General features: G+C 36.0%; 1 protein-coding gene across 1 annotated transcript in view; it reads left to right on the top strand.

The window, feature by feature from the left end:
- The first annotated feature begins 2,474 nt into the window (after window positions 1–2,474).
- PLA1A (phospholipase A1 member A) overlaps window positions 2,475–26,323 on the top strand; it is a 53,795-nt gene continuing 29,946 nt past the window's right edge. Inside the window, exons 1-5 of the mRNA XM_003766589.3 lie at window positions 2,475–2,852; window positions 12,184–12,385; window positions 22,541–22,718; window positions 22,929–23,037; window positions 24,751–24,852. Of these exons, the coding sequence (XP_003766637.2) occupies window positions 2,765–2,852; window positions 12,184–12,385; window positions 22,541–22,718; window positions 22,929–23,037; window positions 24,751–24,852 (679 nt within the window). The 5' untranslated portion in view covers window positions 2,475–2,764. The remainder of the gene's footprint in view (window positions 2,853–12,183; window positions 12,386–22,540; window positions 22,719–22,928; window positions 23,038–24,750; window positions 24,853–26,323) is intronic.

Genomic DNA, 26,323 nt, shown 5'->3' on the forward strand with positions numbered 1-26,323 from the left:
CAAAATATAAACTCATAAAATTGTAGATCGGACAAGACTTTAGAGGTCATCTACAATAAATTCCCACCCAAAGCTGGAAGCTTCTCTATAACATTACTGAAAAATTATCTGCTTGTAACAGTTCTAATAATTGGGTATTGTTTTTTAATCTTCCTTACATTCATATAAGATCCCCTTCACTGTAATTTCCCCCATGGTTCCTAATTTTCTCCTGTGGACATAGATTGATAAACAGATGACAGACAGATGATGGATGAGTAGAGCATTTATTAAGCACTTACATCAGGCACTATACTAAAAGCTGGGGATATAAATACAAGTAAATATGGTAGACTCTCTCCTCAAAGAGTTTACATTTTATGGGGGGGAACCCCCACGTTAAAGAAAGCTACAAAGTAGGAGAAGCTACAAGAACTAGGGCAAATGGGGAGAGAGGATATAGAAGAGAAGTAGAACTTGAGAGAGTGAGTTAAGGTGTGAATGAAGTGAAATTTAGTTAGGAACCTTCCCTGAATAGATATCTGAGAGAAGGAATCACCATTCAGGAGAGAATGAGACTTCAGGATAGAGATTTCTCCAGTGTGGGAAGGTTGCTGGTAAAAAATAGAAATCCAGACACTCTCAAAAAATCTTTGAAAAGGGTTATCCTATTTCCCCTTGAATCTTTTCTTCTCTGGACTAACCATTTGCATTTCCTTTCATAGGTTCTGAAATCTCTATCCCTCAATATTGGGTGTCCTGTTCTGGATAAGCTGTAGTTAGTCAACGATCCTCTTAGAATCTAGACCCCAGAACAAACACAGTAATCCACATGTAGCATTGGAGACATTGTAATATATTGGAGAGAATGCTGACCCTAGAAGTAGAGGTTCTGAGTTCAAAGGGATGAATCTAAGAAATGAGATGCCAAGTGGTAGGCAGTGTGGTGCAATGAAAAGAGCCATCCATGGATCTGAAGTCAGAGGAACTAGATTCAAGTCTGGCCATCTATTAACCATAATATTTACTATATATGACTTTGGGCAAACCACTTAACCCTTTTTGGCCTCAGTTTTCTCATCTGTAAAATAGGAGGATTGGACTAGATGACCTCTGAAGTCTCTTCTAGGTCTCATATTGCCTTTTTATCTTTAAACATCACATAGAGTACTTGATATCTTTGTATCCTTGATAGCTGTGTCCTCATCTCTAAAAGGTGGATAAAGATGCTTGCATTATTTGCTTCATCAAATTCTTGTGAGGAAGGAACATTGTAAACTGTAGAGTGCCATATAAATGTGAATGATTATGAAGAACATTATTATTCACATTGAACTTGTAGTTCCCTAAGAACAGTAAAACATTTTTCAAATCAACTGTTGTTAAGCTAGTTCTTGACTTCTCCTGTACTTATACAACTGAATTTTGAGCTGAACTGAAGTCTTTTGCATTTATGTTCCTAACTATATCTTTGTACCAACTGAAATTTAACTAGACTAAGCTTAAAATTGCTCTAGAATACAAACTGCAGCCCTAGCCCATTTGTTAGTAATAGGGTCACTAGGCAAGAGAATGTGGATGGCTCAAAAGCCCAGCAAACAAATCAAATGTATTGCCTATTGATGGTGAAAAGTTCTAGTTAAAAGTTTTAACCACAACCAGTCCTCTACCTTCTGCAGAGGGGTAACTCCCCTTCAGTGTCACTCCATTTGCTATCATCTTGATCTGACTGAGGTTCACTATAAGGGAAGAAATGAATATAGAAAGGCTAGAGTAACTCTAATGAATCCACCCACCTCAGGAGCCATGCTCTATGTGATAAGGTAATCACAATGTCAATACTCATTCAAGATGTGTGAGTTGTCCTTTGGTCAAAGAGATTTTGCCACCAATCAGAGACACCAATTTACAATTTTTCACAATAGCCTGATTTAATAAGTCTGCTGGTCATCTCCTTGCCTAGGGAGACAGTTGTTTCAGTGGGGAGTGCAGGAAACACCAGAATCCCTGTTCAGTACTGCTCCTCAGCAGCTGTAATTCCTTAGGCAAGTCCCAAGAGCATGTGTTTCCCTTGCTGAGTTTCAATTTCTTCCTTTATAAAATGAGGAGGTTGAACTAGATGGGGAGTTCTTATCCTCTTTTTTATGTCATGGACATCTCTGGCATTCTGGTCAAGTCTATAATCCACTCTAGAATAATGTTTTTAAATGCATAAAATAAAATATATGGGATTACAAAGGAAATCTATTATATTGAAATACAGCTCTCAAAATAATACATTTGAAGAAGAAAAAAACATCATTCCACAAATCTCAAGTTAAGGTTTGGACTTAACTGGGCTAGATGATTCTATAGGAGAGGGGATAAAAAGGTCATAAAAGCAAGATTTTACCTACTACAAAATTTTCCCAGCATTCCAAGTTGAAGACATCTTTGTTATAACTCTATTGTTATAGACACATTGTAATGGGAAGTGGGAGAGGTACAGGAAACTGTTTCCTGAAAATATTTGATTCAAAGAGGAAGGAAAATTTGTCTAAATATCCTCTGGTTTAAAAAAAAAAACAAATAAACAAATAATAAAACAACAGAAAGTACCCAGCACATTTGTTTCCAATAGGGAAACTTTGGCCATTGAGCAAACATGGACTGAGTCGATTGCCACATTTTTCTTTTGGGGGGTCATAAGGCCAGTTAATGATTAGGATAGTAAAAGCAGATATTCGTGCCTGTCGGGAGCTGGTTTGTTTGGCTTTTTCACTAAGAAGGAGTTCAATTCATCCCTATGCCAAAGGAGACCCACTTCACCATGACCAACAGTCTCAGAAGATGCCTCTGTTTCCTGGGGATACTGTTATTCTCTAATGGTTCAGGTAAGATTTTTTAAAAAAATCTTATTCTTCTTGCTATCTTTTGTTTACACATCAAATTCATTTCCAAACACATCCCATCCTCCCTGCTCCCTCCCCCAAACTATCTTTTTTATAAAGATTAAAAAGAAAAGAAGAAAAAAATAGTTTAGCAAAAGCAACACACCAGCCACATGTGATACATAGTCCCTCACCTTCCCAGAGAAGGGAAGCTAAGTAAGATTTCAACCGAAATGAGAGGAATCGAGTATCTCTTGTTGAGTTTTTATCAAGCAATGACTTTGGCTCTCAATATTATATTAATGTGGTATTAATTCTGGGATGTCCCTCAAGATTCTTTTCCCCCTAGTCAGCCTAATTTTTTTAAGCCTGAAAATCACATGAGTGACAGTAAAGATGGCACTTTCTCGTTCTAGAAACACCAACTTCCCCTATGGTGGCTGACTCATTTGTTAAAAGTCAACTTTACTCAGATTCACAGACCAGCATTGGAAGAGAACATGGGACTCATCTACACCAGACTCTTGGCTTGACATGAAACTTGATCTAATCTGCTCAGGATGATAGGATCAAAACTCTAGCACTAGAAAGACCAACCCTCTTATTTTATATGAGACCCAGAGAAGTGAAATGACTGGCTTAAGATCACATGTGCACAAAATGACATGGCCCAATTTTAACCCAGTTCCTCTGACTCCAGATCTAGAACTCTTTCCATTGTACTACATTGACTACCATTTGCTATCTTCTCTCTTAGAATCATCCCTTCCTTTTTAACCATTCTGTCACTACCCAGATCCAGCCCATTATCAGCTCTGTTCTCTCCAAGACTGTGGACTGTCTGTCTGTCTCTATCTGCCTTTCTCTCCCTCTCTCTATCCCTCTCCTATCTCCTTTCTCTGTCTCTTTCCTTTCTTTGTTTCTCTTCCTTTCTCTCTGTCTCTGTCTTTGTTTCTCTCTCACTTAACAAAGGATTTGAATTAGATAGTGCTCTCCCTCCCTCCTTCTCTCTCTCTTTCTCTGCATGTGTCTCTCCACACACATATATTGACACATTTTTCTCTCAAATACATATATGTACACACTCATGCACTCTTCTTTGTCTCTGAATCTCTCAATCTATTTGTGTGTATCTATCTTTGACTATCTCTCTGTTGTCTCTGTCTCACACACATACTCACACTTTCTTCTCTCTTACATACATACAACACACTAAACTTGAACTATAATTATGTATATAAATGTAACTATATATAGTTAGAAAACAATATATACACAATCACAACAAAACTCTCAAGAAGATAGCACCTATATTACTATTTCAATTTTATAATCAAGGTGACTGAAATGAGTGATTTATCTAAAATCAAAGAGATTAAAAGCAGCAAAGGGGAGACCTGGATTAAGATTTGGAATTATTGTAGTAACTTTCTATTTGGTTTCGGTGCATCGAGTCTCTCATAGTCTGCATCCTCTAATACAGCTACAAATGGGATTTTCCTAAACCCAAATTTGATCATATCACTCTCTTTACTCAATAAATTCCAATAGTTCCCTCTTACTTCTAGGACAAAATATAATCTTCTATTACAATCTCGGCTCCACTTATCTTTCCATTTTTATCATGCCTTACTCCCACTTTTTGTACTCTACAATTCTGCTAATTTGCCTTTCTTGCTGTTTCTCATACAGATCATCCTGTTTCTTACTTTTATATGTTTCCAGTGACTGTCAGTCATTCCTGGAATGCCCTCTCTCCTTGCCTCAAAACTCATTTCAAGTTCCACCTTCTTGTGAAGCCTTTCCTGATCCCCTCAGCTCCATTTAGTATTGTAAGTCTCTTTAGATTACTTAGTAATTATTTTATAGATACAATGTTGTATGAGTAATACACAGCCTGGATAGAATAAACTATTCTATTTTGTCTTTCTACTTCCATTGTCTAAAATTCTTGTCAATCATTAAATCATTAAATATTTCTCATTTTTAATAACAAAGAAACAAAAATTCACTTTATGTTACCTTTCCTTTAAGCTGTCACCTTGTGTCTGTTCAATCTTTGTCAAACTCCAGGAAAGAATTGGCTACACTTGTTACTTCTTCTTCACTAGCCCCTCACTTCTCATCTCTTCTCACTATTGAAACTACTTTATTAGTTACTAATGATCTTCTCACTGCTAAAACTAATGTTCTTTTCTTAGTTCTCACCCTTCTTGACCCCCATAGTTTTGCTCCTTGACCATGTTATTCTCCTGGATCTTCTCTCTTCCTTCAGCTTCATGAATGAAGATGTTTCCTCCTGATTTTCTTCCTAGCCATAAGGCCATCTCTGAGTCTTTTTTGCTGGTCATCATTCATCTCCCATCCGGCAAACAAAGTTTTCTTTTTTGGTGGTCATCATCCATCTCCTATCCTGCAAACAAAGTTTTCTTCCAAGAATGTTCTAAGACCACTTCTTTCTCTATACTGTCTCCCTTGATGATCTCATCTCACATGCATTTAATTATCATCTCTACTCAGATGAATTCAGATCTATATATTCAGCTCAAATAGTTCATCAGATCTTCAGTTCTGCTTCACCAGTTTTCATCAAATGTGTCTCTCTGATTGTTCTCATCAATCACTTTCCCAATAATACTTCATCCAATTGCCAAAATATCATCCCAGGGCATACATAACTTCTGAGCAGGTCACTTGCTGATAAAAATCCTTCTGGAGCTACCTATTTATTGACTAGAATAAAAGGCAGATTCCAACACTTAAGGCCCTAATCATCTGGCTGCAACTTACCTTTCCAGACTTTTTTCATCCTACTCCCCTACTAAAATTTCTCTAAATTGACATTCTTTTTAGTCTGTATATTCATATAAACTGTTTACTTCCTAGACATCCATGATTCTTCATACTTATCTTCTGCAGAAATTCAGTTCACATGTCACTTTCTCTGTGGAGTTTTCCCTGTTCTCTTCTTCTCTGAAGATGTCATTGTTTTCTCCCTCTTGAACTTTGTATTTGCTTCTCTCTGCATTCTGCAATGGCCCATTCTGGCCTTATCCATGACTACATACTTTTAAAGTCTGCATGGCTAAGACCTCCAATACTGGAGCAGATATAACTTAGGCTGACAAGGTATAGGAGAGTTGAATTCTCACTACCAGTTCCCCTGGCCTCCTTGAAAGCACATTTCAAATCCCACCTCCTAAAATTGGCCTTTCCCCATCTGCCATCTTTGTTTTCTCTCCAAGATTACCTCCCATGTACTCTGTATATTTCTTGCATAAATATTGTTGTTTGCATATCATTTCCCCACACTAGAATATAGACTCCCAGAGGGCAGGGACTGTGTTTTGTCTTTCTTTGTATCACTAGAGCCTAACACCTTGTCTGATACATAATAAGCACTTGATAAATGTTTGTTGACCAATTGATTGGCAGTTTCCATCATCAGCTTTCAATATGAGAAAATGAACATTGTCAAGGCCTTCTTTCTTATACTTCTGTTCTTGAGCATGAATTGGAAATGAGGTCTGTCCCCAGATTTGAAGAATCCTGTGTTTTATGTAGGATCCTAGTGCTTAAGACCTTCTACAATCATCCTGGTGCTGCATGGACAAGCCAATAAATATGACTAGGAAATAGAAACTACAAAGTCTTGAAAAATCCAGATTATTTTGTTGCCATGTATACTGTGCTAGTATGATCACTTTGGAAATGAGTCTTTAAAAAATGTTGGAGATGGGGTGCCAAGGGATATTGGCAATTTTGTCCATATAAGAATCTATTGGATCCATCAGGGATATGCTGGCAAATATTTAACAATTGACTCTACCAAAAAAAAAAGTATGCTCAACACAATTTTAATTATTTAATCTGTATAATTAACAATTTCTTCATTGTTTCTTTAAGTTTAAAAATCAACAATAAATCAAATCCTGACTTGTAGCATTTGTCAGTTTCCAAGGTATAAATGCTCACACTGGAAATTTAACAATCAGCTCAAAAGCTGGTTTAGCTAGTTCCAGTATACCTTTGTACTTAATGACTCTTGGTTTTTGTGCCCCTAAACAAATTGCTATAGGCTTGGAAATAGGAATTTATAAATATTTTCAATGACTTTTTAAAAAATTATTTACTGATATCTTTTGTCTTTATATCATAGTGATTTTTGGAGATCATAACCCTTTGTCCTGTGTCCAATGTATCAAATCTTTTCTTGAGACAGAGAAAAAACCTGAGCACCAATAAAAAATTGTGGCATCTGACAATGTAGACAGTATCCTGACCCAGTATAAGGAAAAGACACTTAATTTTCTGTTTGTCAGAATCTTTACTTTGTTTCTTTTAAAAATCAATTATTAATAATTCATTAAATATTTGGGTTAATATGACACTTCAAGAAGTTGGCATGCTGTACATGTACAAGTTTTTTCATTATATAGAAATTTATAACTACAGTGTGTGGTGTGTGTGTGTTTGTGTGTATGTGTGTGTTGTATAAAATCAGGTCCTGTGAAATATTATGCATGAAAATATGCATGGAGCTCTTAAAGAGAGGAGCAGAAGAACTCAGCCAAGAATTACTTCATGGCATTTTATAGCAAGAAATAAAAAAATCCTTTAATAAAATAAATATTATACACAGATTCTTTGGAGGGAAAAGCACATACAAGGCAGGCAGTGATATGTGTTTACATGTTGGGAAAAGGGATCTGGATCTATTTTATACCAGCTATTTAATGGCTGCACAAAACAAATATTACACCAACAATGAATAGGAGTTAAAAGCACAAGGAACCACCTTTTCTCATTTTTAACTTTAGAAGGAGACAAATGTATATTTCTCATTTCTCACTTTAGAATGAGACTAAAGTATCTTCATAGGTTTTACATTTCTGATTCATAGTTAACTATCACTAATCAGATAAGGGAATCTGGTCTACTCAAAAAACTTATCAAATGTGGTCTCTTATCTATCACCATGCTCTTTATATAATTGTCATTATTATTGAATCATTTCAATTGTATCTGACTCTTTGTGACCCCATTTGGGGTTTTCTTGGCAAAGATACTGGAGTGGTTAGTCATTTCCTTCTCCAGGTTATTTTACAGATGAAAAAATTGAGGTAAGCAGGGTTAAGTGACATTCCCAAGGTCACCCAGCTAGTAGAGTCTGAAGCTGGATTTGAACTCAGGAAGATAAATCTTCTCGATGGAGGCCTGGTACTCTACCCACTCACTATACTACCTAGTTGCTCTTTGCTTAACTATGTGTGTGTGTGTGTGTGTGTGTGTGTGTGTGCATGTGTGTTTTGTGCATGCTTTTTTCAATATGGAAGAAAAGGGAAGTGAGAGGGACAGAATTCAGAGCTGGAAAAAAAAATTAAAAGAGACATTCCCTAGCTGATGAGCATCTACTTTATTTGCAGTTTTTTGCTACTAGATGTTAAGAATATTTTCTGTAACATTAAAAGGGAAGTACAGATTTGGGAAAAAATCTTTACAGACAGTATTTCTGATAAAGGTCTAATTTCTAAACTATATAAAGAACTGCGTCAAATTTATAAGAATATAAGTCATTCCCCAATTGGTAAGTGGTCAGAGTTTATAAACAGACAAAATTAGAGTCTGTGTAGGACACATTTATAGTCGTATGAAAAAAAATCACTATTGATTAGAGAATACAAATTAAAACAATTCTGAGATACCACCTCACATTTCTCAGAGTAGCTAAGATGACAGAAAAAGATAATGATAAATGTTGGAGATGATGTGGGAAAACTGGGACACTAATGCATTGTTGGTGGAGTTGTGAAATGATCCAACCCTTCCAAAGAGCAATCTGGAACTATGCCCAAAGGGCTATAAAACTGTGCATACCCTTTGACCCAGTAGTGCCATTACTGGGTCTGTATCCCAAGGAAACATGAAGAGGAAAAAAGACCCACATGTGCAAAAAATGTTTGTAGCAATTCTTTTTGTGATAACAAAAAATTTTAAAAATGAATAGATGCCCATCAATTGGGAAATAACTAAATAAGCTGTGGAATATTAAGGTAATGGAATATTAACATTCCATAAAAAAAATGATGAACAAGCTGATTTTAGAAAGACCTGCAAAGATTTACATGAACTGATGCTGGGCAAAACAAGCAGACCATGAATATATCGTGCACAGTAACAGCAAGAATGTGAGATGATCAACTATGAAAGACTTGGTTCTTCTCAGTAGTTCAATGATCCAAAGCAATCCCAATAAACTATGGATAGAAAACACCATCAGGAACCAAAGGGAAAACTATGGAGACTGAATGTAAATCAACATATGCTATGTTCACTTTTTTTTATGTTTTTGTTTTTTTTTCTTCCTTGCTTTTTCCCTTTTGTTCTGATTTTTCTCTCCCAACATGATTCATAAAACAATATATGTTAAAGTAAATAAATTAATTAAAATTAAAAAGAATATTGTGTGTATTGGATCTTTGTTTCTACATGAGATCTTTCCTGATCTTTGTAGTTGTTAGTGCCTTAGCTTCCATAATTATATTGCATTCTTTTTGTATATTTTCTCTATACACATGTGCAGGAGTAGAAAGGACTTTGGATTTGGATTCAAAGGATGGGTTTGAATTTTGGTTGAATTCCTTATTATTTATGTTGGGTTTTGGGGGGTCTTTCCTTTCCAGATTTATTTAGCTTTTCTTCCTTCCTTCCTTCCTTCCTTCCTTCCTTCCTTCCTTCCTTCCTTCCTTCCTTCCTTCCTTCCTTCCTTCCTTTTTTTCTTTTTCTTTCAACTAGGTGAAAGAGGAGATTCTTTGCCTCAATTGCTATGTAGCCTTAACCACTGAATATGTGCAGTCTACAATTAAACTGAGAACTGTTGAAAACCTTAGCTTAAAAAGATGAAGGTTTCCCATTGTACCCAGGGCCCTCTCCAGTCATTTTGATCTATATCTTGTCTCTGGACCCAGATGCCTCTAGAGGGGAAAGTGAGAAAGGTGACCTTGAATAGCTCTCCTTCCATTAAATCCAATTCACTTGTATGTCATGGCATCACCTCCCTGTTGTCATGGTTATCTTCAAGAATGAAGGACAAACAACAACAATAAAAAAGTGGGAGGTTAAATTAGATGTCCTCAAAAATCTTCTCCAGCTCTAGATTTACAATTTTATATCGTCTCTTCTCTTGGATGTTAGCTCCTCTAGGACATGAATTATTTAATTTGCTCCTTTGTATCCTCTATTCTTTATCTTTTTTAAAAATTGTAGTAAGTTTATTTATTGTTAATACACATTGCTTTATGAATCATGTTGGGAGAGAAAAATCAGAGCAAAAGGGGAAAACCATAGGCAAGATTAAAAAAAGAAGAAGTGAACATAGCATGTGTTGGTCTACATTCAGTCTCCTTTGTTCTTTTTCTGAATCAAATGGTATTTTCTGTCCAAAATCTATTGGAATTGCTTTGGATCACTAAACTGCTGAGAACAAGTCTTTCATAGTTGATCATTGCACATTCTTGCTGTTATTGTGTACACCGTTTCACCTAGCATCAGTTCTTGTAAATTTTTTCAGGCCTTTCTTAGAATAGTTTATGATGAACAATTTTTTATAGAATAATATTCCATTACTTTCATGTACCACAACTTGTTCACCCATTCCCCAATTGATGGGCATCCACTTATTTTCCAATTTTTTCCTACCTTAAAAAGAGCTGCTATAAACATTTTTGCATATGTGGGTCCTTTTCTATCTTTTATAATTTCCTTGGGATACAGACCCAGTAACAGCCCTATTGGGTTGAAGGTCCCCTAATCTTATCATAGTGTGTGGCAAATATTTTTGCTGTTATTGTTCAGTCGTTTTTCAGTCACATCTAACTCTTTGTGACCCCATTTGGTTTTCTTGGTAAAGGTACTGGAATTTTTCATTTCTTTCTCCAGCTTATTTTACAGATGAGGAAAGTGAAGCAAATAGGGTCAAACAGCTAATGTCTATTGCCAGATTTGAACTCAGTCTTCTGACTCCAACCCTTTGCCCTATCTACTTGAATCACCTAGCTGGCACACAATAGGCACTTAATAAATGTTTATTGATTGGATTTTGATTGGCATATGCACCATATATTTTAGTGAAGCATTGTGGTGTAATGGAATGAGTATTGGGTTAGGAATCAGATTATCTCAGTTGAAACCCCTTTTCTGTCAAAGAATTGTGTTATCTTCCAACTCTAATTTCAGGATTATCTAATCCAGTGTCCTCATTTTCTAGATGAGGAAACAGTCTTTGGCAGACTTGTTTAAGGATACCCAGGTAGTTAGTAGAACTAGTTATTCAAACGTAGGTCTTTAGACTCTGAATTAAATTTTTTTTTTTTGTTTCTCTTTTTAACTATGAAGAATGCTATCTTGCCTTCATATCAGCAACCCATCAGCATGACCACACCCTGGCCCCAGCTATTAGACATTATGCCTTTGTTCAATATTTCCTCTCTAACTACAGCATTTGGACATGCAGTTCTCATTACAACTGATTTAAAAAAAAAATCCTTACCTTTTCTATTCCACATGGTTCCTAATTTCCCTCCTGTTGCATTCCTTCTCTCCTCTTTCCTATCCTAAAACCACCAACTCATGATTGGCTACTTTATTTTTAAAATTTTTATTGGTATCTTTTGTTTTTATTCCTTTATTTCTGAGTATACCTTTCTCTTGCTCTATTCTCTTGCAACAAATAATACAAAGGGAATAAAAAAAAATAACACCTCAGCAAAACCAGGCAGTTTTCAAAAGAAAAAAAAGTGAAGTATAAACAATCAATGGAGAAAAAAAAAAGTACAAGTCACTTAATCTCTGCATTTTAGCTTTTACATCTGTAAAATAAGAGGGTTGGACTAAATAGATATGCTTGTCAGTGAAACAGAATGAAATGACTGTGGATTATTTTGCTTAACTATAACACACAAGTTATAAAGGAAGGCTTTTCTGAGGGCAGAAGGGAAGGAGTGAGAGAGATGCTAAAAAATCAAAAAAAAGAAAAGAAAGAAAAATGCCCTCCAATTTTTTTTTAAATAAGATACAGGAAGAAAAAAAGTTCAGTGAGAGACACAGATAAGAAGAATAACTTTGGAATTAATATGTTGCATTTATTTTGTATATTTTTAAAAATATATACTTCATATTCCTTTTTGCATAGAGAAATGTTTCTTTGTTTATGTTTGTCAAACTCATAATATTTACAAATATAAAAAGAAAATGTAAACCTCAAATATATAATTCTTTATTCTTTTCTTTGTCTCCCAAAGCATTAATAAATAGCTTTTAAATTTCTTGCTCATAGGTCATGAGCTTCCCCTTGTACAACAGAAATGCACTGACTATCAGAATGCCAATTTTCTACGGGGCACCAACCTCAAAGTCCAATTCCTCCTCTTCACTCCTTTGGATCCTGGCTGTGGAAAGCTAGTAAGAGAAAGTAGTGACCTTCAGAATTCTGGATTTAACACTTCTCTGGAAACCAAGTTAATTATCCATGGATTCAGGTAAGAACAGAACTCTTTAAAGAATGAACATTTAGAGACAGCTAGGTAGTGCAGTAGATAAAGCACCAGCCCTGAGATCAGGAGGACCTGAGTTCAAATCTGGTCTCAGACACTTAGCTGTGTGACCCTGGGCAAGTCACTTAATCCCAAATTGCCTCAGGGAAAAAAATACACATTTAGACCCACATTGTTTCTTGATAATAAGAACTAATGTGCTCAATAGTACCATGGAAGTACAATGGGAAAAAGGTAGAGAAGAGAGAGTGGATTGGCTGATTACCTATTTAAATATTCAAGATTTTAACAGTGCTTTGCACACATACATATAGTATTACCATACTGAAAAGTTACATATAACATAACCTTTCTGGACTTCATTTTCCCCAACTATAAAGTGGGGATATTGTATAAGATAATCTCAAAAATCCCCTCCATACAATCATCTGCCAAAGTAATTTTCCAAAATAATTTTTTAGGTCTGACTATAATACTATCATCACCACCTCCTTCCACTGAAAACTCAATAAAATTCAGTGGTTTCCCATTAAATAATATAAAAATATATTTATAATATAAATATAAATTCTTTCATTTGAGTTTTAAAGCCTTTCTTAATCTACTCCCTTCCCACCATCCCAGTCTTTTTACACTTGACTTTATTTCCTTCATTCATGTTTACCTCTTAGCTTCCCTGACTTACTTTAAGGTTCAACTAAAAACCTATCTTCTGTAGATGGCCTTTTCTGACTCTGAGTTCCAATAAGTTCTCTGATTACTTATTCTGTGGATTTCATTCTCATTATCCTAGAGAGCTCAAGCAATATTTACAAACCAACATAAGAGTATGCTGGTAAATGTCTAACAACTGATCTTTTCAAGAGAAAATAAATGAAATCTATCTTTTAGAATTATTAATGGGGGAGAAGATTCTGTAGGTTGAAGTAAACTTCAAACTCTCCCAATTTCCCCCACAAAGAAAACAAATTTATCTCAGGGTGAACGTAGACTGGTAAAAAATCAAAAAGACTTAGGACGGAAGAGGGATCCTCCCAAAATAACCCAAGAAGAGCTGAAAAAAAGACTTTGGAGTGGGAATTAACCTATCTGAAGTGCAAACAGCTCCAGGTTAGCTCTGCAGAAACATCAGATGCTAACCTTCAGCTAGCTAGGTATGTCTGGAGCCTCAGCAGGAACCACAGAGACTTTCATCTCCAGGACTGTTTGTCCAGTTGGATCTGAGTCAGGGAAGAAGGAGTGAATCTGGGCTGATTGGGAGTACCAACCCTATCTGTACTGTTGACATGACCCTGGGTGAGAAGGAACCAGCACCTTGACATGACCCTGGGTGAGAAGGAACCAGCACCCAGTGAGTGCAGAGACAGAGTGGGCAGGGATGCTGCTGGCTTCGGGTAATTGCAGGAGAGTGGAACTCTTGGTTTGGGTTTCCTGGTCAGAAAGGAGAACTGAAGACAAGGTGTTTACATTAATACCTCTCATTTAAAAAAAAATGAATCAGCAAAGAAGAAAGAATCCTACCACTGAAACATATTATGGGAACAGGGAAGACAGGAATTCATCTTCACAGGACACTTTAGTAAAACAAAAACAAAAACAAAAACAAAAAACAAAAAAATTCTACCCCAAAGAGTAATGTGAAATGGCTCTCTAGCCAGAGGGAATTTATAGAAGAATTCAAAAAAGAATTTAAAAATCAAAAGAGAGACATTGAGGAAAAACTAAAAAAAAAATCCAAGGAAAACAAGAAGATTATGAAAAAAGATTTAGCCAATTAGAAAAACAAGTAGAGTTTCAAAGATGAAAATAATTCTTTGAAAATTAGAATTGGGCAAGGAGAAATCAGTGAATCTATGAGAGACCAAGAAATGACAAACCAGATTATAAAGAATGAGGAAATAGAACAGAATGTTCTATAAGAAAAAAAGAGAGATCTGGAGGACAGATCAAGAAGAGAAAACATAAGAATAATTGGGCTGCAGAAATTTGTGACCAAAAAGAGATCCTTGACACAGCAATGTAGGAAATAATCCAAGAAAATTGTGCTTTAGTGATAGAACATGAGAGAAAAGTAGAAATTTTAAAAAAATCTGCTGATCACTACTCAATGAGATCCTTTGTGGAAAACACACAGGGATGTTATTGCCAAATTTCAAAATGCCCAGATCAAAAAGAAAATTTTGTAAGACACAAGAAAAAAACTTCAAATATAATAGAGCTACAATTTAAATTGTACAAGACTTAGCAGCAGCCACAATAAAATATTGCAGGTCCTGGAATCATATCTACTAAAAATCAAAAGAAATAGGTCTGTGGCCAAAAATATCATATCCAGAAAATTTATCTGTAATTTTGCATGAGAAAAAAAAATGGACCTTCAACAAATTTGCAGATTTTCAAGACTTTCTATCTATCAAACCCAAACTTAACAGAAAATTTAACATATAAAAGCCAGCATATCAGGTTTATGAAACTCAACATGGACAAACTGTTTAAACACGGCCAGATTGTTTATGGTTTTTTTTTTTACATGGGAAATGTATAGCATATGTTTAATTTTCACGTCAACAATAGGACAGCTCAAAACACAGAATGGCAAAGTTAAGATAAAAATAGTAACTAGGTTATTCAAATGTGGTACAGAGGAAGAATAGACACAGTCATTGAGGGGGAGGAGCAGAGTTCTGAAAACCTACTCACATCTGGAATGGGTTCAATAGGCAATACTACATATATACCATGAAGGGGATATCATCCTCCAAAATCTATGAAGAAATAAGGGGGAAAGTGATGGATAGATGGGGAAGCAAAAGGTGAGGGAAGAAGAAAGGGAGGAATCCTTGGGTGGGGAGAAATTAACAATAGCAAGGCAAATTATGGAGCAGAATTTAATTAAATAGCCAATAGGGATAGAAATGATAGGAAAGAAAATGTTTCTCATGAATGCCTCTCATACAAATAGCTTTTTCTAGGATAAATATTAAAGAATGTTTTTCTCAAAAATTCCCACTTTTGTGTCCATGAAAGGATGGGGATAGTGTCTGAAGCAGTGGCATTACATACAGTGAAAGGAGCACTCAGATGATCTGGGGTGCAAACACCACAATAGGTCCTTCAGAAACATCAAAGTAGAATGGAAAACCCATTTTACAAAGAAAAGCATATCCCTTAGTTACACAGATGGTACCTGAAGTAAAGTTTTGTAGTACCTTCCTAGTTAAGTTGTCCCCAAGGATGATTATAATTATGACATTATAATGACCTATTAAGACTCAGGAAGTAATAGAGTTCAAGGAAGATCGTGTAGAAACATTATGAGTGAGTTGCCAGAATAATTTTGGAATGAATATCCTACAATTATTATGTGGGGTAAGAGATCCTTTCTGGCAAGAAAACAGGACAATCAGGTTAAAGTTATTCCTCTGGAGGGATAGCTAGTACAAATGGAATGACATCCAGGGTGGGGATGGTGATATTTGAGAATAGGGATTTTGAAAATATGCAAAAATGCATCAAGTTGAATATGTGGGCTGCCTTGAGGATGCTGAGGGCACACCCAGCAGTCCTGAATGCCCCCATTACCCACAGGGTTCCCTAGCCTGACTAAAGACTGAGGAGTTATCTCCCCATTGGCTGGGCCCACAGAGTGATACCAAGAGAATTGGAGAGAAAATAGTAAGAGCTAAGCTCTCATCCTTGGAATGTTGTTAAAGGTACACCTGGAAAAAGTAGAAAACAGCAAGCAAGCAAGAAAGCTAATCTTAGGTTATTTGTGTTATAAAGTGAGAAGTGAAGGCTGGGTCATTGTGGATCTGCAAAGAATTGGGCAGGCAAAGAGAAATTCCCATTAGCTTGCTTCTGTGATTAGAAGTTGGCCTGAAACCACTCAGAAGGAGAAAAGCTGTACCCCCTTTCTTTAGCAAAGAATTTGTTTCTGGGAACTATAAAAGTGTGAGTTGGGGAGCTGGGGAGTTAAAGGTAATATGCTCAGGGGCAAATAGGTAGCAGTAATCTGCTGATTCTGTAAGCCTATTTCCCTTGCATATTTAATAGGAGAATTTTTTTGCTGTCAAAAGTCCCCTTTCTTTCCATATAGCTCCATGAGTGTGCACAATATGAAAAGCATATTTGGAGCCTGTATAGATGTTCACTCTCTTTCTTTTCCCCACTTCCAAGAAAACTGGACCCATCTGTAAATCATTCACCATCTAGATTGTCAAGAGGAATATTCCTCAAGTCAGGTCAATTGGAGTAGATAGAATCTTCTATTGCCGCCCCAACTATTCTTAGTGTTTTCATGGGCTGTGCTGTTTGATACCTCCCTCCTACTCTGTGAAGGGAGAAAGGAGTTTACAATTCATGCTTGGAGATGAACTGATAGGTTTAACATTATGACAATAACTCCAAATAACTTAGTTAACAATTTTAGAATTTTCCTAAATAATAGCCAAATAGTTTTCGCTACAATTTCTATTCCCTTAAGTAAGTTTCCCTTTTGTTTTAGGGAGAAAACAAGACAATTCTTAAAATTGGGATAGAACAGATTTTTAAATTGACAGTAATTATTATCATTAGTTAACGAGATACCCTAGATTCTGATTAAATGTCCTAGATAAACTGAATTGCAATTTGGTTATTTTTCAATTCACTAAAATCATTTCTTTTGTGAGCCAGGAAAAGGGTTAAGGTGCCAGTTTTTATTGACCAGGAGCTAGAAGTCTGACTGTAGATAACTAGAGTTTTTAAAGTAGTCCCAAACTCTTCTGTTAACATTATCAGAGCAAATAGATCCCTTTAGTGGGCTTTAATTAGAGCTCCTTTAAAATTATTTTACACACACATAGAAATCATGTATCTGTTAGTCACATTTTAAAAAAATCCATAGTTATCAAATATAAAGTAATTATATCCAATAAAGCAGTTAACATTCATATAGCACATTTTATGCTAAACATTTGCAATCATGTGGTCTTCAAAATAACTATCATTTCTCTTGACAAATCAGAAAACTGAGCAGAGATAAAATAATTTGCCATAAATTACATAACTAATGTATATCCACAATTGAGACAGAGAAGGATGGTTTTACCAAATGCAGAGGCTGACTGGCTTTCTCACCTCACATTGCCATGCTAAGTGATGTCAAGGGTGCCTGAATTTTTCCCAGGCAGTTCCTGGACAGAATCTGCTGAAAGCTGAGGTGACTGGTGCCAGGATCTCCCTTCAATGGTAGTTTTAGGTGCCAGGGAACAGGAAATGCTGACCATTGGACCTTACCCCCACTCCCCCAAAACTGGATTGGGAAGGTGTTTGGGCAAAGTTGTGTGGAGTTCTACAGGTGAGGCAGAATTTGAGTTTTAATCTGATCTAAAATCAGAGGGGTTAGCAAACAGAGGGACTTGGGCTATGTTGATCTAGTTAGCCATCCCCACAATTGAGATACATTCAGGACCACATTGGGGAGTGGAGTAGAGAGGGCACCTTCTGGGGTACTTTTCCAAAGGAGCAGAAGAGGACTCCAAACAAAATAGGAATCAAGGAAGGGTTAGCAAAAAGTTGCTATTTACCTGGTTTGTTTTCCCCTTTTCTTCTAGAATGGGATAAATTCTTGGAATTATCTCCAATGTTTCAGGAATTTTTCTTGCAGTCTTAAAATGACTAATGGCCAAACTATGTAATCATTGCTTTCAAAGTTTTGAGAATCTGTTTTAGATGCTATTTTAATTTTAATTAACCAACTTTTTGTGTAGCCCCCAGCTTGGCCAGAGCTGAAGTCCACAGAGAAAATTAGTTTTTTAAGAAATTTCCCCAGCATTCTAACTACAGCATACATTTTTTTTCTTGCTGGATGCATTTTAAATCTTTCTAGATAACAAAATCTAGCTCACAGAATAAACATGACACAGACATTCTTCACAGAGCACAAACACAGACAAAATGACCAAAGAGAACTATCTCATCTTTGCCAAAAGACATCTTATAGAGCTTCTGCTTCTCTGGCATCCTCAGAAAAGGTGAAAAAGTGGTAAAGGTTCCCTAGGAACTTTGCTGAAAATTGCAAGAATTTCCCAGTCTGGGTGTCCCCAATCAAGGAAAACTTGCTGAGTGTGGAGTTCATGACTCAGACGAGCCTTTTTGGGGTATCCCGCTATAGGATTGTGGGGGGAAATAAGGGGCTTACCTTAACAAGGAGGGAATCAAGACAGGGGAGGCCAGACTCTCCCCATATGGGTCACCAATATTGAAGTTGGGAAAGGGGACCCCAAAAGTTTGAGATCATAGACTGATGAGATTAGTGGCAGTCAGAGAATTATTAAAATCCCCTTTTGGTCATCCCTCAGGTTCAAAGTGAAAGAATTCACTTATCCCAAAATATTAATGGCAAAAATGAAAGTTTATTGTTGAATAGAAACTAGTTTGCTAAGAGACTTGATGAGATCTAGATTTTGGGGTTCCCGGTCATCTATCTGTTGCTAGATGTATATGTCAGTATGAAATAAGGTCCTTAAAAGTTTCAAAATAATGTAAGAACAATTGAACAACTGTCTGCAATACTGATTAATGAACCTAAAACTGACACATCTTTAGTATGGTCTAGAGAAGAAGATTTTAGTGTATTCAAGTTTTCTTAGAGGGACATAACTTTTAGAATATTTAACATCAATGGAAAAGTCAATTTTATTTAAGTTTGTTACTAATGTGGGAATAACATGTTTGCTCTGTATATGTCCTGTGGCACAAACATGTTTTCTTATAAATAACTTATTTAATATGAAAAGCTGCGGCCAATTTATATTGATTGGCCTCTCCTAAACCATCCTACAGCAGATCCTGGCAAAAGAAATCAGTGGTTTTTAAATACTCTCAGGCTGGCTTCTAATCCCAGAGCCAAGTCAGTGAAAACTCAGAAGACAAATACTCATCTAGGAAAGAAAAAAAAAAACCCACTGCAGAGAGGACATACATATGCCTCATGTAGAAATTTGGGTTAATCTATCTCAATATCCTACTTTTAACAGGTAAATGAGACCTCTTAAGGAAGTATTTTGTGAATACTTCTGTTATTCTGATGGGATTTCCCCCTTTCTCAAAATTGCTTTTGGGATATAATATAGTCCTTATTAAAAGAGAAGATGCTTAACCAGCTATTTATAGCATCTTCAGAAAAGATATAAGCATACCTTCCAAAAATGAGTATTCTGCTCTTTGTGTGCTTTCTCTGTCTCTCTCTCTCTTCCTTTCCCTCTCTTTCTCTCCTTTCTCTCTCTCTCTCTCTCTCTCTCTCTCTCTCTCAGATTTGTTTTCCTCTAGGCTTTGAGCAATTTACCTTCAAATGACCAGCACTAGACAGCTATGTTGACCAGCTTCAGTGATCTGACTCAACCCACTGGATCTTCAATAACTTCAAACCCCTCTAAATGGGACTCTGTAGGATAAGCCAGCTCAATGCCCATTCTAAGCAGGAAGTGGTTTCAGAAGATGAGATCATTGCTCCATACCCCAAAGGACTTTGGACCCTATTGCTTTGGGAATGAACTGGAACTGGTTAGTGAATGTGGACCCCAAACTACCCAGTGTCTAAGTGATTTCTCTGTAAGAAGTTCATTAATCTTGTGAAGGGAGAAGTTATAAAAGTATTAATGCTATTTTCCTACTACAGTAGTGTCTGGCACTTAGGATGAGGATATTGGGTTAAGATTTGGGTTAATATTACTGAAAAGTGATATCCCACAAACAATTCAATTTCATATTTGTCAAATTATAGAGACTTGACTAGCTGTAGATAAGTAGTTACAATAGGTATTTGTGTCCTGATAGAGAAAGAAGATTTTATGGAATTGCATATGCGATTTGGAATAATGTGGTTTGCTACAAGGGATGGACATTTAGAAAATGCAGATTAAAGAATAAATTGGGAATAGAAGTAATAGGTATAGATCTCTTAAGAAGATTTGGAATCAAGTCAAGGACTTAAGGCAATTTCTGGATAGAATTGGTAAAATACTCTGTAAAGAGTCTGAACAATAAGATCACAGGTCCTGAAATCATATCTACCAACAATCAAAAGAACTAGACCTGGAGTCAAAAATATTATATCCAGCAAATTATTTATAATATTGAATGAGAAAAAATGGACATTCAATGAACTTGCAGATTTTCAGGACTTCCTATTAACCAAACTAGAACTTAATAGAAAATTTAACATATAAGAGGAAATATGAAAGATCCGTTTCTAGAAACTCAAGATGGACAAATTGTTTATGGTTTTATTTAATATAGGAAATGTATACCATATGTTTAAGTTTGACATCAACAATAAGGTAACTCAAACGAAAGTTTGGGATAGAGTTGTTAAAAATAGTAAATCATCTTATTCAACTGAGGTGCAGAGGAAGAATGGACACAGGCATTAGAAGGGGGAGTAGAACTTTTGTTCTGAAAACTTAGTCACATCAGGAATGGGTTAAATAGGCAACACTACACATATATCATGAAGGGTATAGCACCTTCCAAAATCCTCAAAGAAATAAGGAGGGAGGAATGGGTGGATGAGGAAGCAATGGGTGAGGGAAGAAGACAAGGGAGGTATCCATGGGTGGTAGGAGGAGGCTAAGTAATAGCAAGACAAGTTAAGGAGCTGAATTAAAGCTAAGTGTAAGCAGGGATAGGAAAGGTGTGGGGTTGGGGAGAGAAGGAGTGGGGTGTAAGGAGATCTGTGAAGTGGGATGTAAAAAATATTAGCCAAATTTGAGGGGCTAGAAAAGGATGTGGAAACCAAATTATTAAAAGGGAAAAAAAGAGAGGGAAATTGTGAGAAATGAATGGGAATTTATTGGTTTTCATAGTTATGAAAATTAAATTAAGGAAATGAAACTTAAACTAGAAAATTGAAACCCACAAGGGTATCAAAAAATAATCAAGGATGGAAGTTAGTTATCTTTCTCCAAAAGAATGCAAGCTCCTTGAAGGCAGGGTTTAGTTGTCTAATGAAGGATAGGAATTCAGGTCATGTAACTTCTGGAACATCCAATTTATGGAGAATGAGGGAGGGACTTGTTCTTCAGGATAGGAAATAAAATTCTGCTTTTGGACTTTTGAAGTTGTGTCTACTAATTTAGGCATCCTTTCTTGCAAGAATGTAAAATAAATCTTTCCTGAATTCATTAGTGAGGCAGTGGAGTTTTTGATAAGATATTTGTTTCTTACAATATACAAAATAAATACAAAGTTTTTGGAAGGGAAGGAAACAAGCTTTTATTAAAGGCCCACTATATGTCAGATACTATGTGATGCACTTTAAAATTTTCTCATTTGATCAAGGCACTTCCAACTGGGGAGATCAGGAAAAACTTCATGTAAAATGTAGCTCTTAAACTGAGTTTGGAAATGAGCTACAGAGCTCTTATAGGTGGAGTGGAGGATGGTGTGGGCAATGATTAGTACAAAAGTGGGAGAGAGTGTGCTTTGTGTGGACAGCAAGAAAACCAATTAGACAATAGAGTGTGTGAAGAAGGATAATGTATAAGAAGGCTGGAGACCAAAAAGGGCTTACTTGCTAGATGAGTGATTATTGTTTCAGTCTGATTTTTCATGACCCTATTTAGGGATTTTTTTTAGCAAAGATACTGGAAGGTCTTGCCTTTTTTTTTTCTCCAGCTCATCTTACAGATGAGGAAAGTGAGTAGGCAAACAGGGTTAAGTGACTTGCCCAGGGTCACACTGTTCTAAGTGTTTGAGACCAAATTTTTCTCATGTCCCCTGGCTCTACCCACTGCACTACCTAGCTAGTACCTAGCACCTATCTAGATGGTGAGGTGGATGGAGCATGGAACCTGAAATCAAATAAGGGATAACTAAGAGAAATTTGAATTTTTATCAGCAATAAACTACAAATTCATTTACCTGGCATTTATATTGAATTCCTCCTGAGAAAGGGCAGCTAGACAGCAGAGAGAATAGAGTGCTAGGCCTGGAATCAGGAAGATTCATCTTCATGAGTTCAAATCTAACCAAGTACTGCTATGCTTTATACTAACCTTCTATTTTTTTTTATCTGGGTTCTCTTCCTTGGTTTGGGACCTTGTAATGGGACTCAGTTTAGAAGGTATTTATTTTATTTCTTTCTGTCACCTCCTATAGGGTATTAGGAACAAAGCCATCTTGGATTAATAAATTTGTCCAAACTCTTCTGCATGTGGCAGATGTGAACGTGATTGCAGTGGACTGGGTTTATGGATCCACGGGTGTTTATTACTCAGCTGTGGACAATGTGATAAAACTTAGTCTGGAAATCTCTCAATTCATCAGAAATCTACTGGTAAGACCCAAAAGGATTTCTTGTGTATGGAGTGAGGTGGAAGTGTATAGGGCAGGGATTGGGAGTGTTAACATTTCAGATGATGAAGCCTTCCTAGTGTTTGAAGAGTTTTTATCTCCAAGGGTATAGACTAGATGAAGAAGTCTTTGGGATCTCTGTTGAGTTGAGACCTGTCTTGACGGGCAACTCATTCTAGATATCTCATTCCAGGTGCTTGGTGTATCACAGTCATCTATCCACATCATTGGGGTCAGCCTTGGAGCACATGTTGGGGGAATGGTGGGACATTTCTATAAAGGCCAGCTGGGAAGGATAACAGGTAACATTTTATCTTGGCTTTGGATCATTCATTTAGGGTTTAGAAACAGTCCCATTAGATTGTAACTTCCTTGAGAACAGGGATTTTTACCTTTCTTGATAACATTATTGTTTAGTACAGAACTTGACACATAGTAGGTGTTTAATAAATGCTTCTTGCCATCTTGACAAACAGTATTAATAGCCCTGAATATAGCTAAAGTAAGGAGAAGAGATTATAAAAGCATATTTTTAATTTTAAATAAGCACTTCCTTTTAAAACAATGTTATTGTGTTATATAGCAACACAAACCAGTAAGTCTTAGTAGTGGCCTGGCCTTGGAGTCTAGTGATATGGTGACTCAGGGCAAATTATTTGATCTCTTGGTGTTTCAGGCAACCTTCTGAGATTTTAAGTTGCAGAGATGTTGATCTATATTAGTAGAGAGACTTTTCATTGGGAGTTTCCTAAACTGAAAAAAAATTGTTTTGGTTAAAAAAAAAAAGAAAGAAAGAAAAGAAAAAGAAAGAAAGAAAAAGAAAAAAACAATCTAAGAACCTGCATTAGAATCAGGGCTCATGTGACCTGTGCAACCCCAAATCATTTAATTATTCAAATATTTATTAAGTGCCCACTATGCTCAAGGTAAGGTAGTTAGATAGCCTAGTGGATAGAGCTCTGTGCTTGAGGCGGAAAAACTCACCTTCCTAAGTCTAAATCTGGCCTTTAAATACCTAGATCAGTCACTTAACTCTGTTTACCTCAGTTTCCTTTTTTGTTAAATGAGCTGGAAAAGGAAATGGCAAACTATTGCAATATCTTTGCCAAGAAAACCTCAAATGGGATCAAGGAGAGTAATTGTCAACAACTGGCAACAACAAAATGTGAAAGGTATCAGCAGGAATACAAAAAATTTTTTTTAAATGATCTGGTTCTTGCCCTGAAAACACTTACAGTCTATAATCGAGTTCCTTAAATTCTCTGGCCTCAGTTTACTTTTTAGTAAAATAATGGAATCCTTTTCACTGTAAATTTTATAATATAATAGTAAATAACTGAATGTGTACTCAGAGGATCTGGTTTTGAGTCCTTGGCTCTGGTACTTACTAGCTAGCTTTGTTACATTCTCTATGAATTTCAGTTTCTTTATCTATAAAATGGAGAAATTAGTACTTGGTACTCTATATTCCAGGGCTGTTGCAAGAAAAATGCTTTGCAAGTCTTAAAAGGATTACATAAAATGTGACATTCTCATTCAGTGGTGGTTTGTCATTCTACTTATATAAAGAGGAGCCAACAATAGCCCCAAATTAATTTTCATAAAAAAGGGAAGGGAGAGTATCTCAAATAATTTTAGCTCTAAACTAGTTCTCTCTCAAACAGTCATTAGCTATTTTTCAGTGGGCTCTGAAGGCAATAGGCTTCTTTGGGGTGTGGTCCAATGGGACACTTTGCTAGGTGGGGGGAGAAGTAAAGGAAACATCTCCAGGATAATGAATGATCCCCTTTAAATCTTTTGCCCTAGATAGCACCCTTGTTTCCCCACCCTTGTTATAGCTATCCTCTCAGCTATCCTTGCTGGATCTTCATCAGAAAATTGCAATCTTCAAGAAAGCAAAATTCAATTTCTTGGACCCAACATGCATAGATCTGGAAGCTACAACAATAGTTTCCAGATGACCATTCACTTGTGGCAAGAGAAGATGTTCCTGAAATCAGTGCTTTCTTTCATAGGTCTGGATCCTGCAGGGCCAGAGTACACCAAGGCTAGCCTTGAAGAACGATTGGATCCTGGGGATGCTTTATTTGTGGAAGCCATTCACACAGATACAGACAGTAAGTTGTGGACTCTTTCCTTCTGGTCCCAGATATAGTGGTTTTTTTTGCCATTTCCTTTAACTCATTTTATAGATGAGGAAACACAGGTAAACATGACTTGCCTTAAGTCACACAACTAGTAAGTGTGTGAGGCAGATATAAACTTAGGGAGAGGAGTGTTGTTGACTGTATGTCCTGTGCTCTATCCACTGTGCCACCTCGCTACCCATTCTAATTTTTAAGTATCCCCAGAATTGCTGCAATAAGTATTTTGGTGCATATAAAAACTTTCTCCTTATCAATGCAGTAATGGAATATCCAGTTCAAAAGGATTTGTAGTCACTTTATTTGAATAATTCCAAATTCCTTTCCAAAATGGCTACACCAAAAAATGAATTGGTGCATTGATCATTCCATAATTCTTCCAACATTGACTATTACTATTTTTCTCATTTTTGCCAATTTTCAATTGTAAGATGAAGCCTTTGGGTTATTTTAAATTTGCATTCCTCTTACTGTTAGTGATTTGGAGCATTTCCAGTAACAGTGAATATTTTGTAATTATTCTTTGGAGAATTGTTTGTATCCTTTGACTGCTTATTTATTGGAGAGCATCTATTAGCCTTCTATACATTTATTAATTGTTTATATATCTTAGATACCAAACCCTTATCAGAGAAATTTAATTCAACATTTTTTCCCCTTTCTGCCATTTCCCTTTTTATCCTAGATGAATTAATGTTTATTTGTGCAGGAGCTTTTCAGTTTTAAATAATCAGTTATCTATTTTATCTTATAATTGCCTCTGTCTTTTGTTGATTAAATATATCCTTTCCACTCATAACAGTAAGAAGTATGTAATCTATTTCTCTTGGTGTAGTAGATAGAGCACCAAACCTGGAGTCAGAAAAGATTTGAATTCAAATCTGATCTCAGATACAGATACTCAAATATATGACTCTGAGCAAGTCACATACCCCTATTTGCCTCAGTTTTTCATCTGTAAAATAAAGGCACACTGAAGAAAGAAATGGCAAACCATTTCATATCTTCCCATAGAGTTGGATACAACTGAACAAGAACCAAGCTTTATAAAATAGTTTGAGATCTGGAAGTGCTATTATCCCTTCGCCCCTACTTTTTTTTTTTTTTTCATCTTGTCCCTTGATATTCTGGATCTTTTGTTTTTCCAAATGAATTTTGTTAATATTTTATAAAATTTTATAAAGTAGTCCCTGGGTATTTTGATTGATATAGCATTAAAATGCAAATTAACTCTGGTGATACTGTCGTTTTTATTATATTGGCATAACTCAGCTATAAACACTGAATATTTTCAGCTATTTTTCTCTTTATTTTTTTATTGAGCATTTTGCAATCAAATCTACACAATTCTTTTATGTGTTTTGGTAGATTGATCCTCAGATATTTTATTCTTTGCATTGTTATGTGAAATGAAATTTCCTTTTCTATTATTTCCTCTTTAGTT

The sequence above is a fragment of the Sarcophilus harrisii genome, chromosome 3, assembly GCF_902635505.1.
Source record: "Sarcophilus harrisii chromosome 3, mSarHar1.11, whole genome shotgun sequence".
Lineage (NCBI taxonomy): Eukaryota > Metazoa > Chordata > Mammalia > Dasyuromorphia > Dasyuridae > Sarcophilus > Sarcophilus harrisii.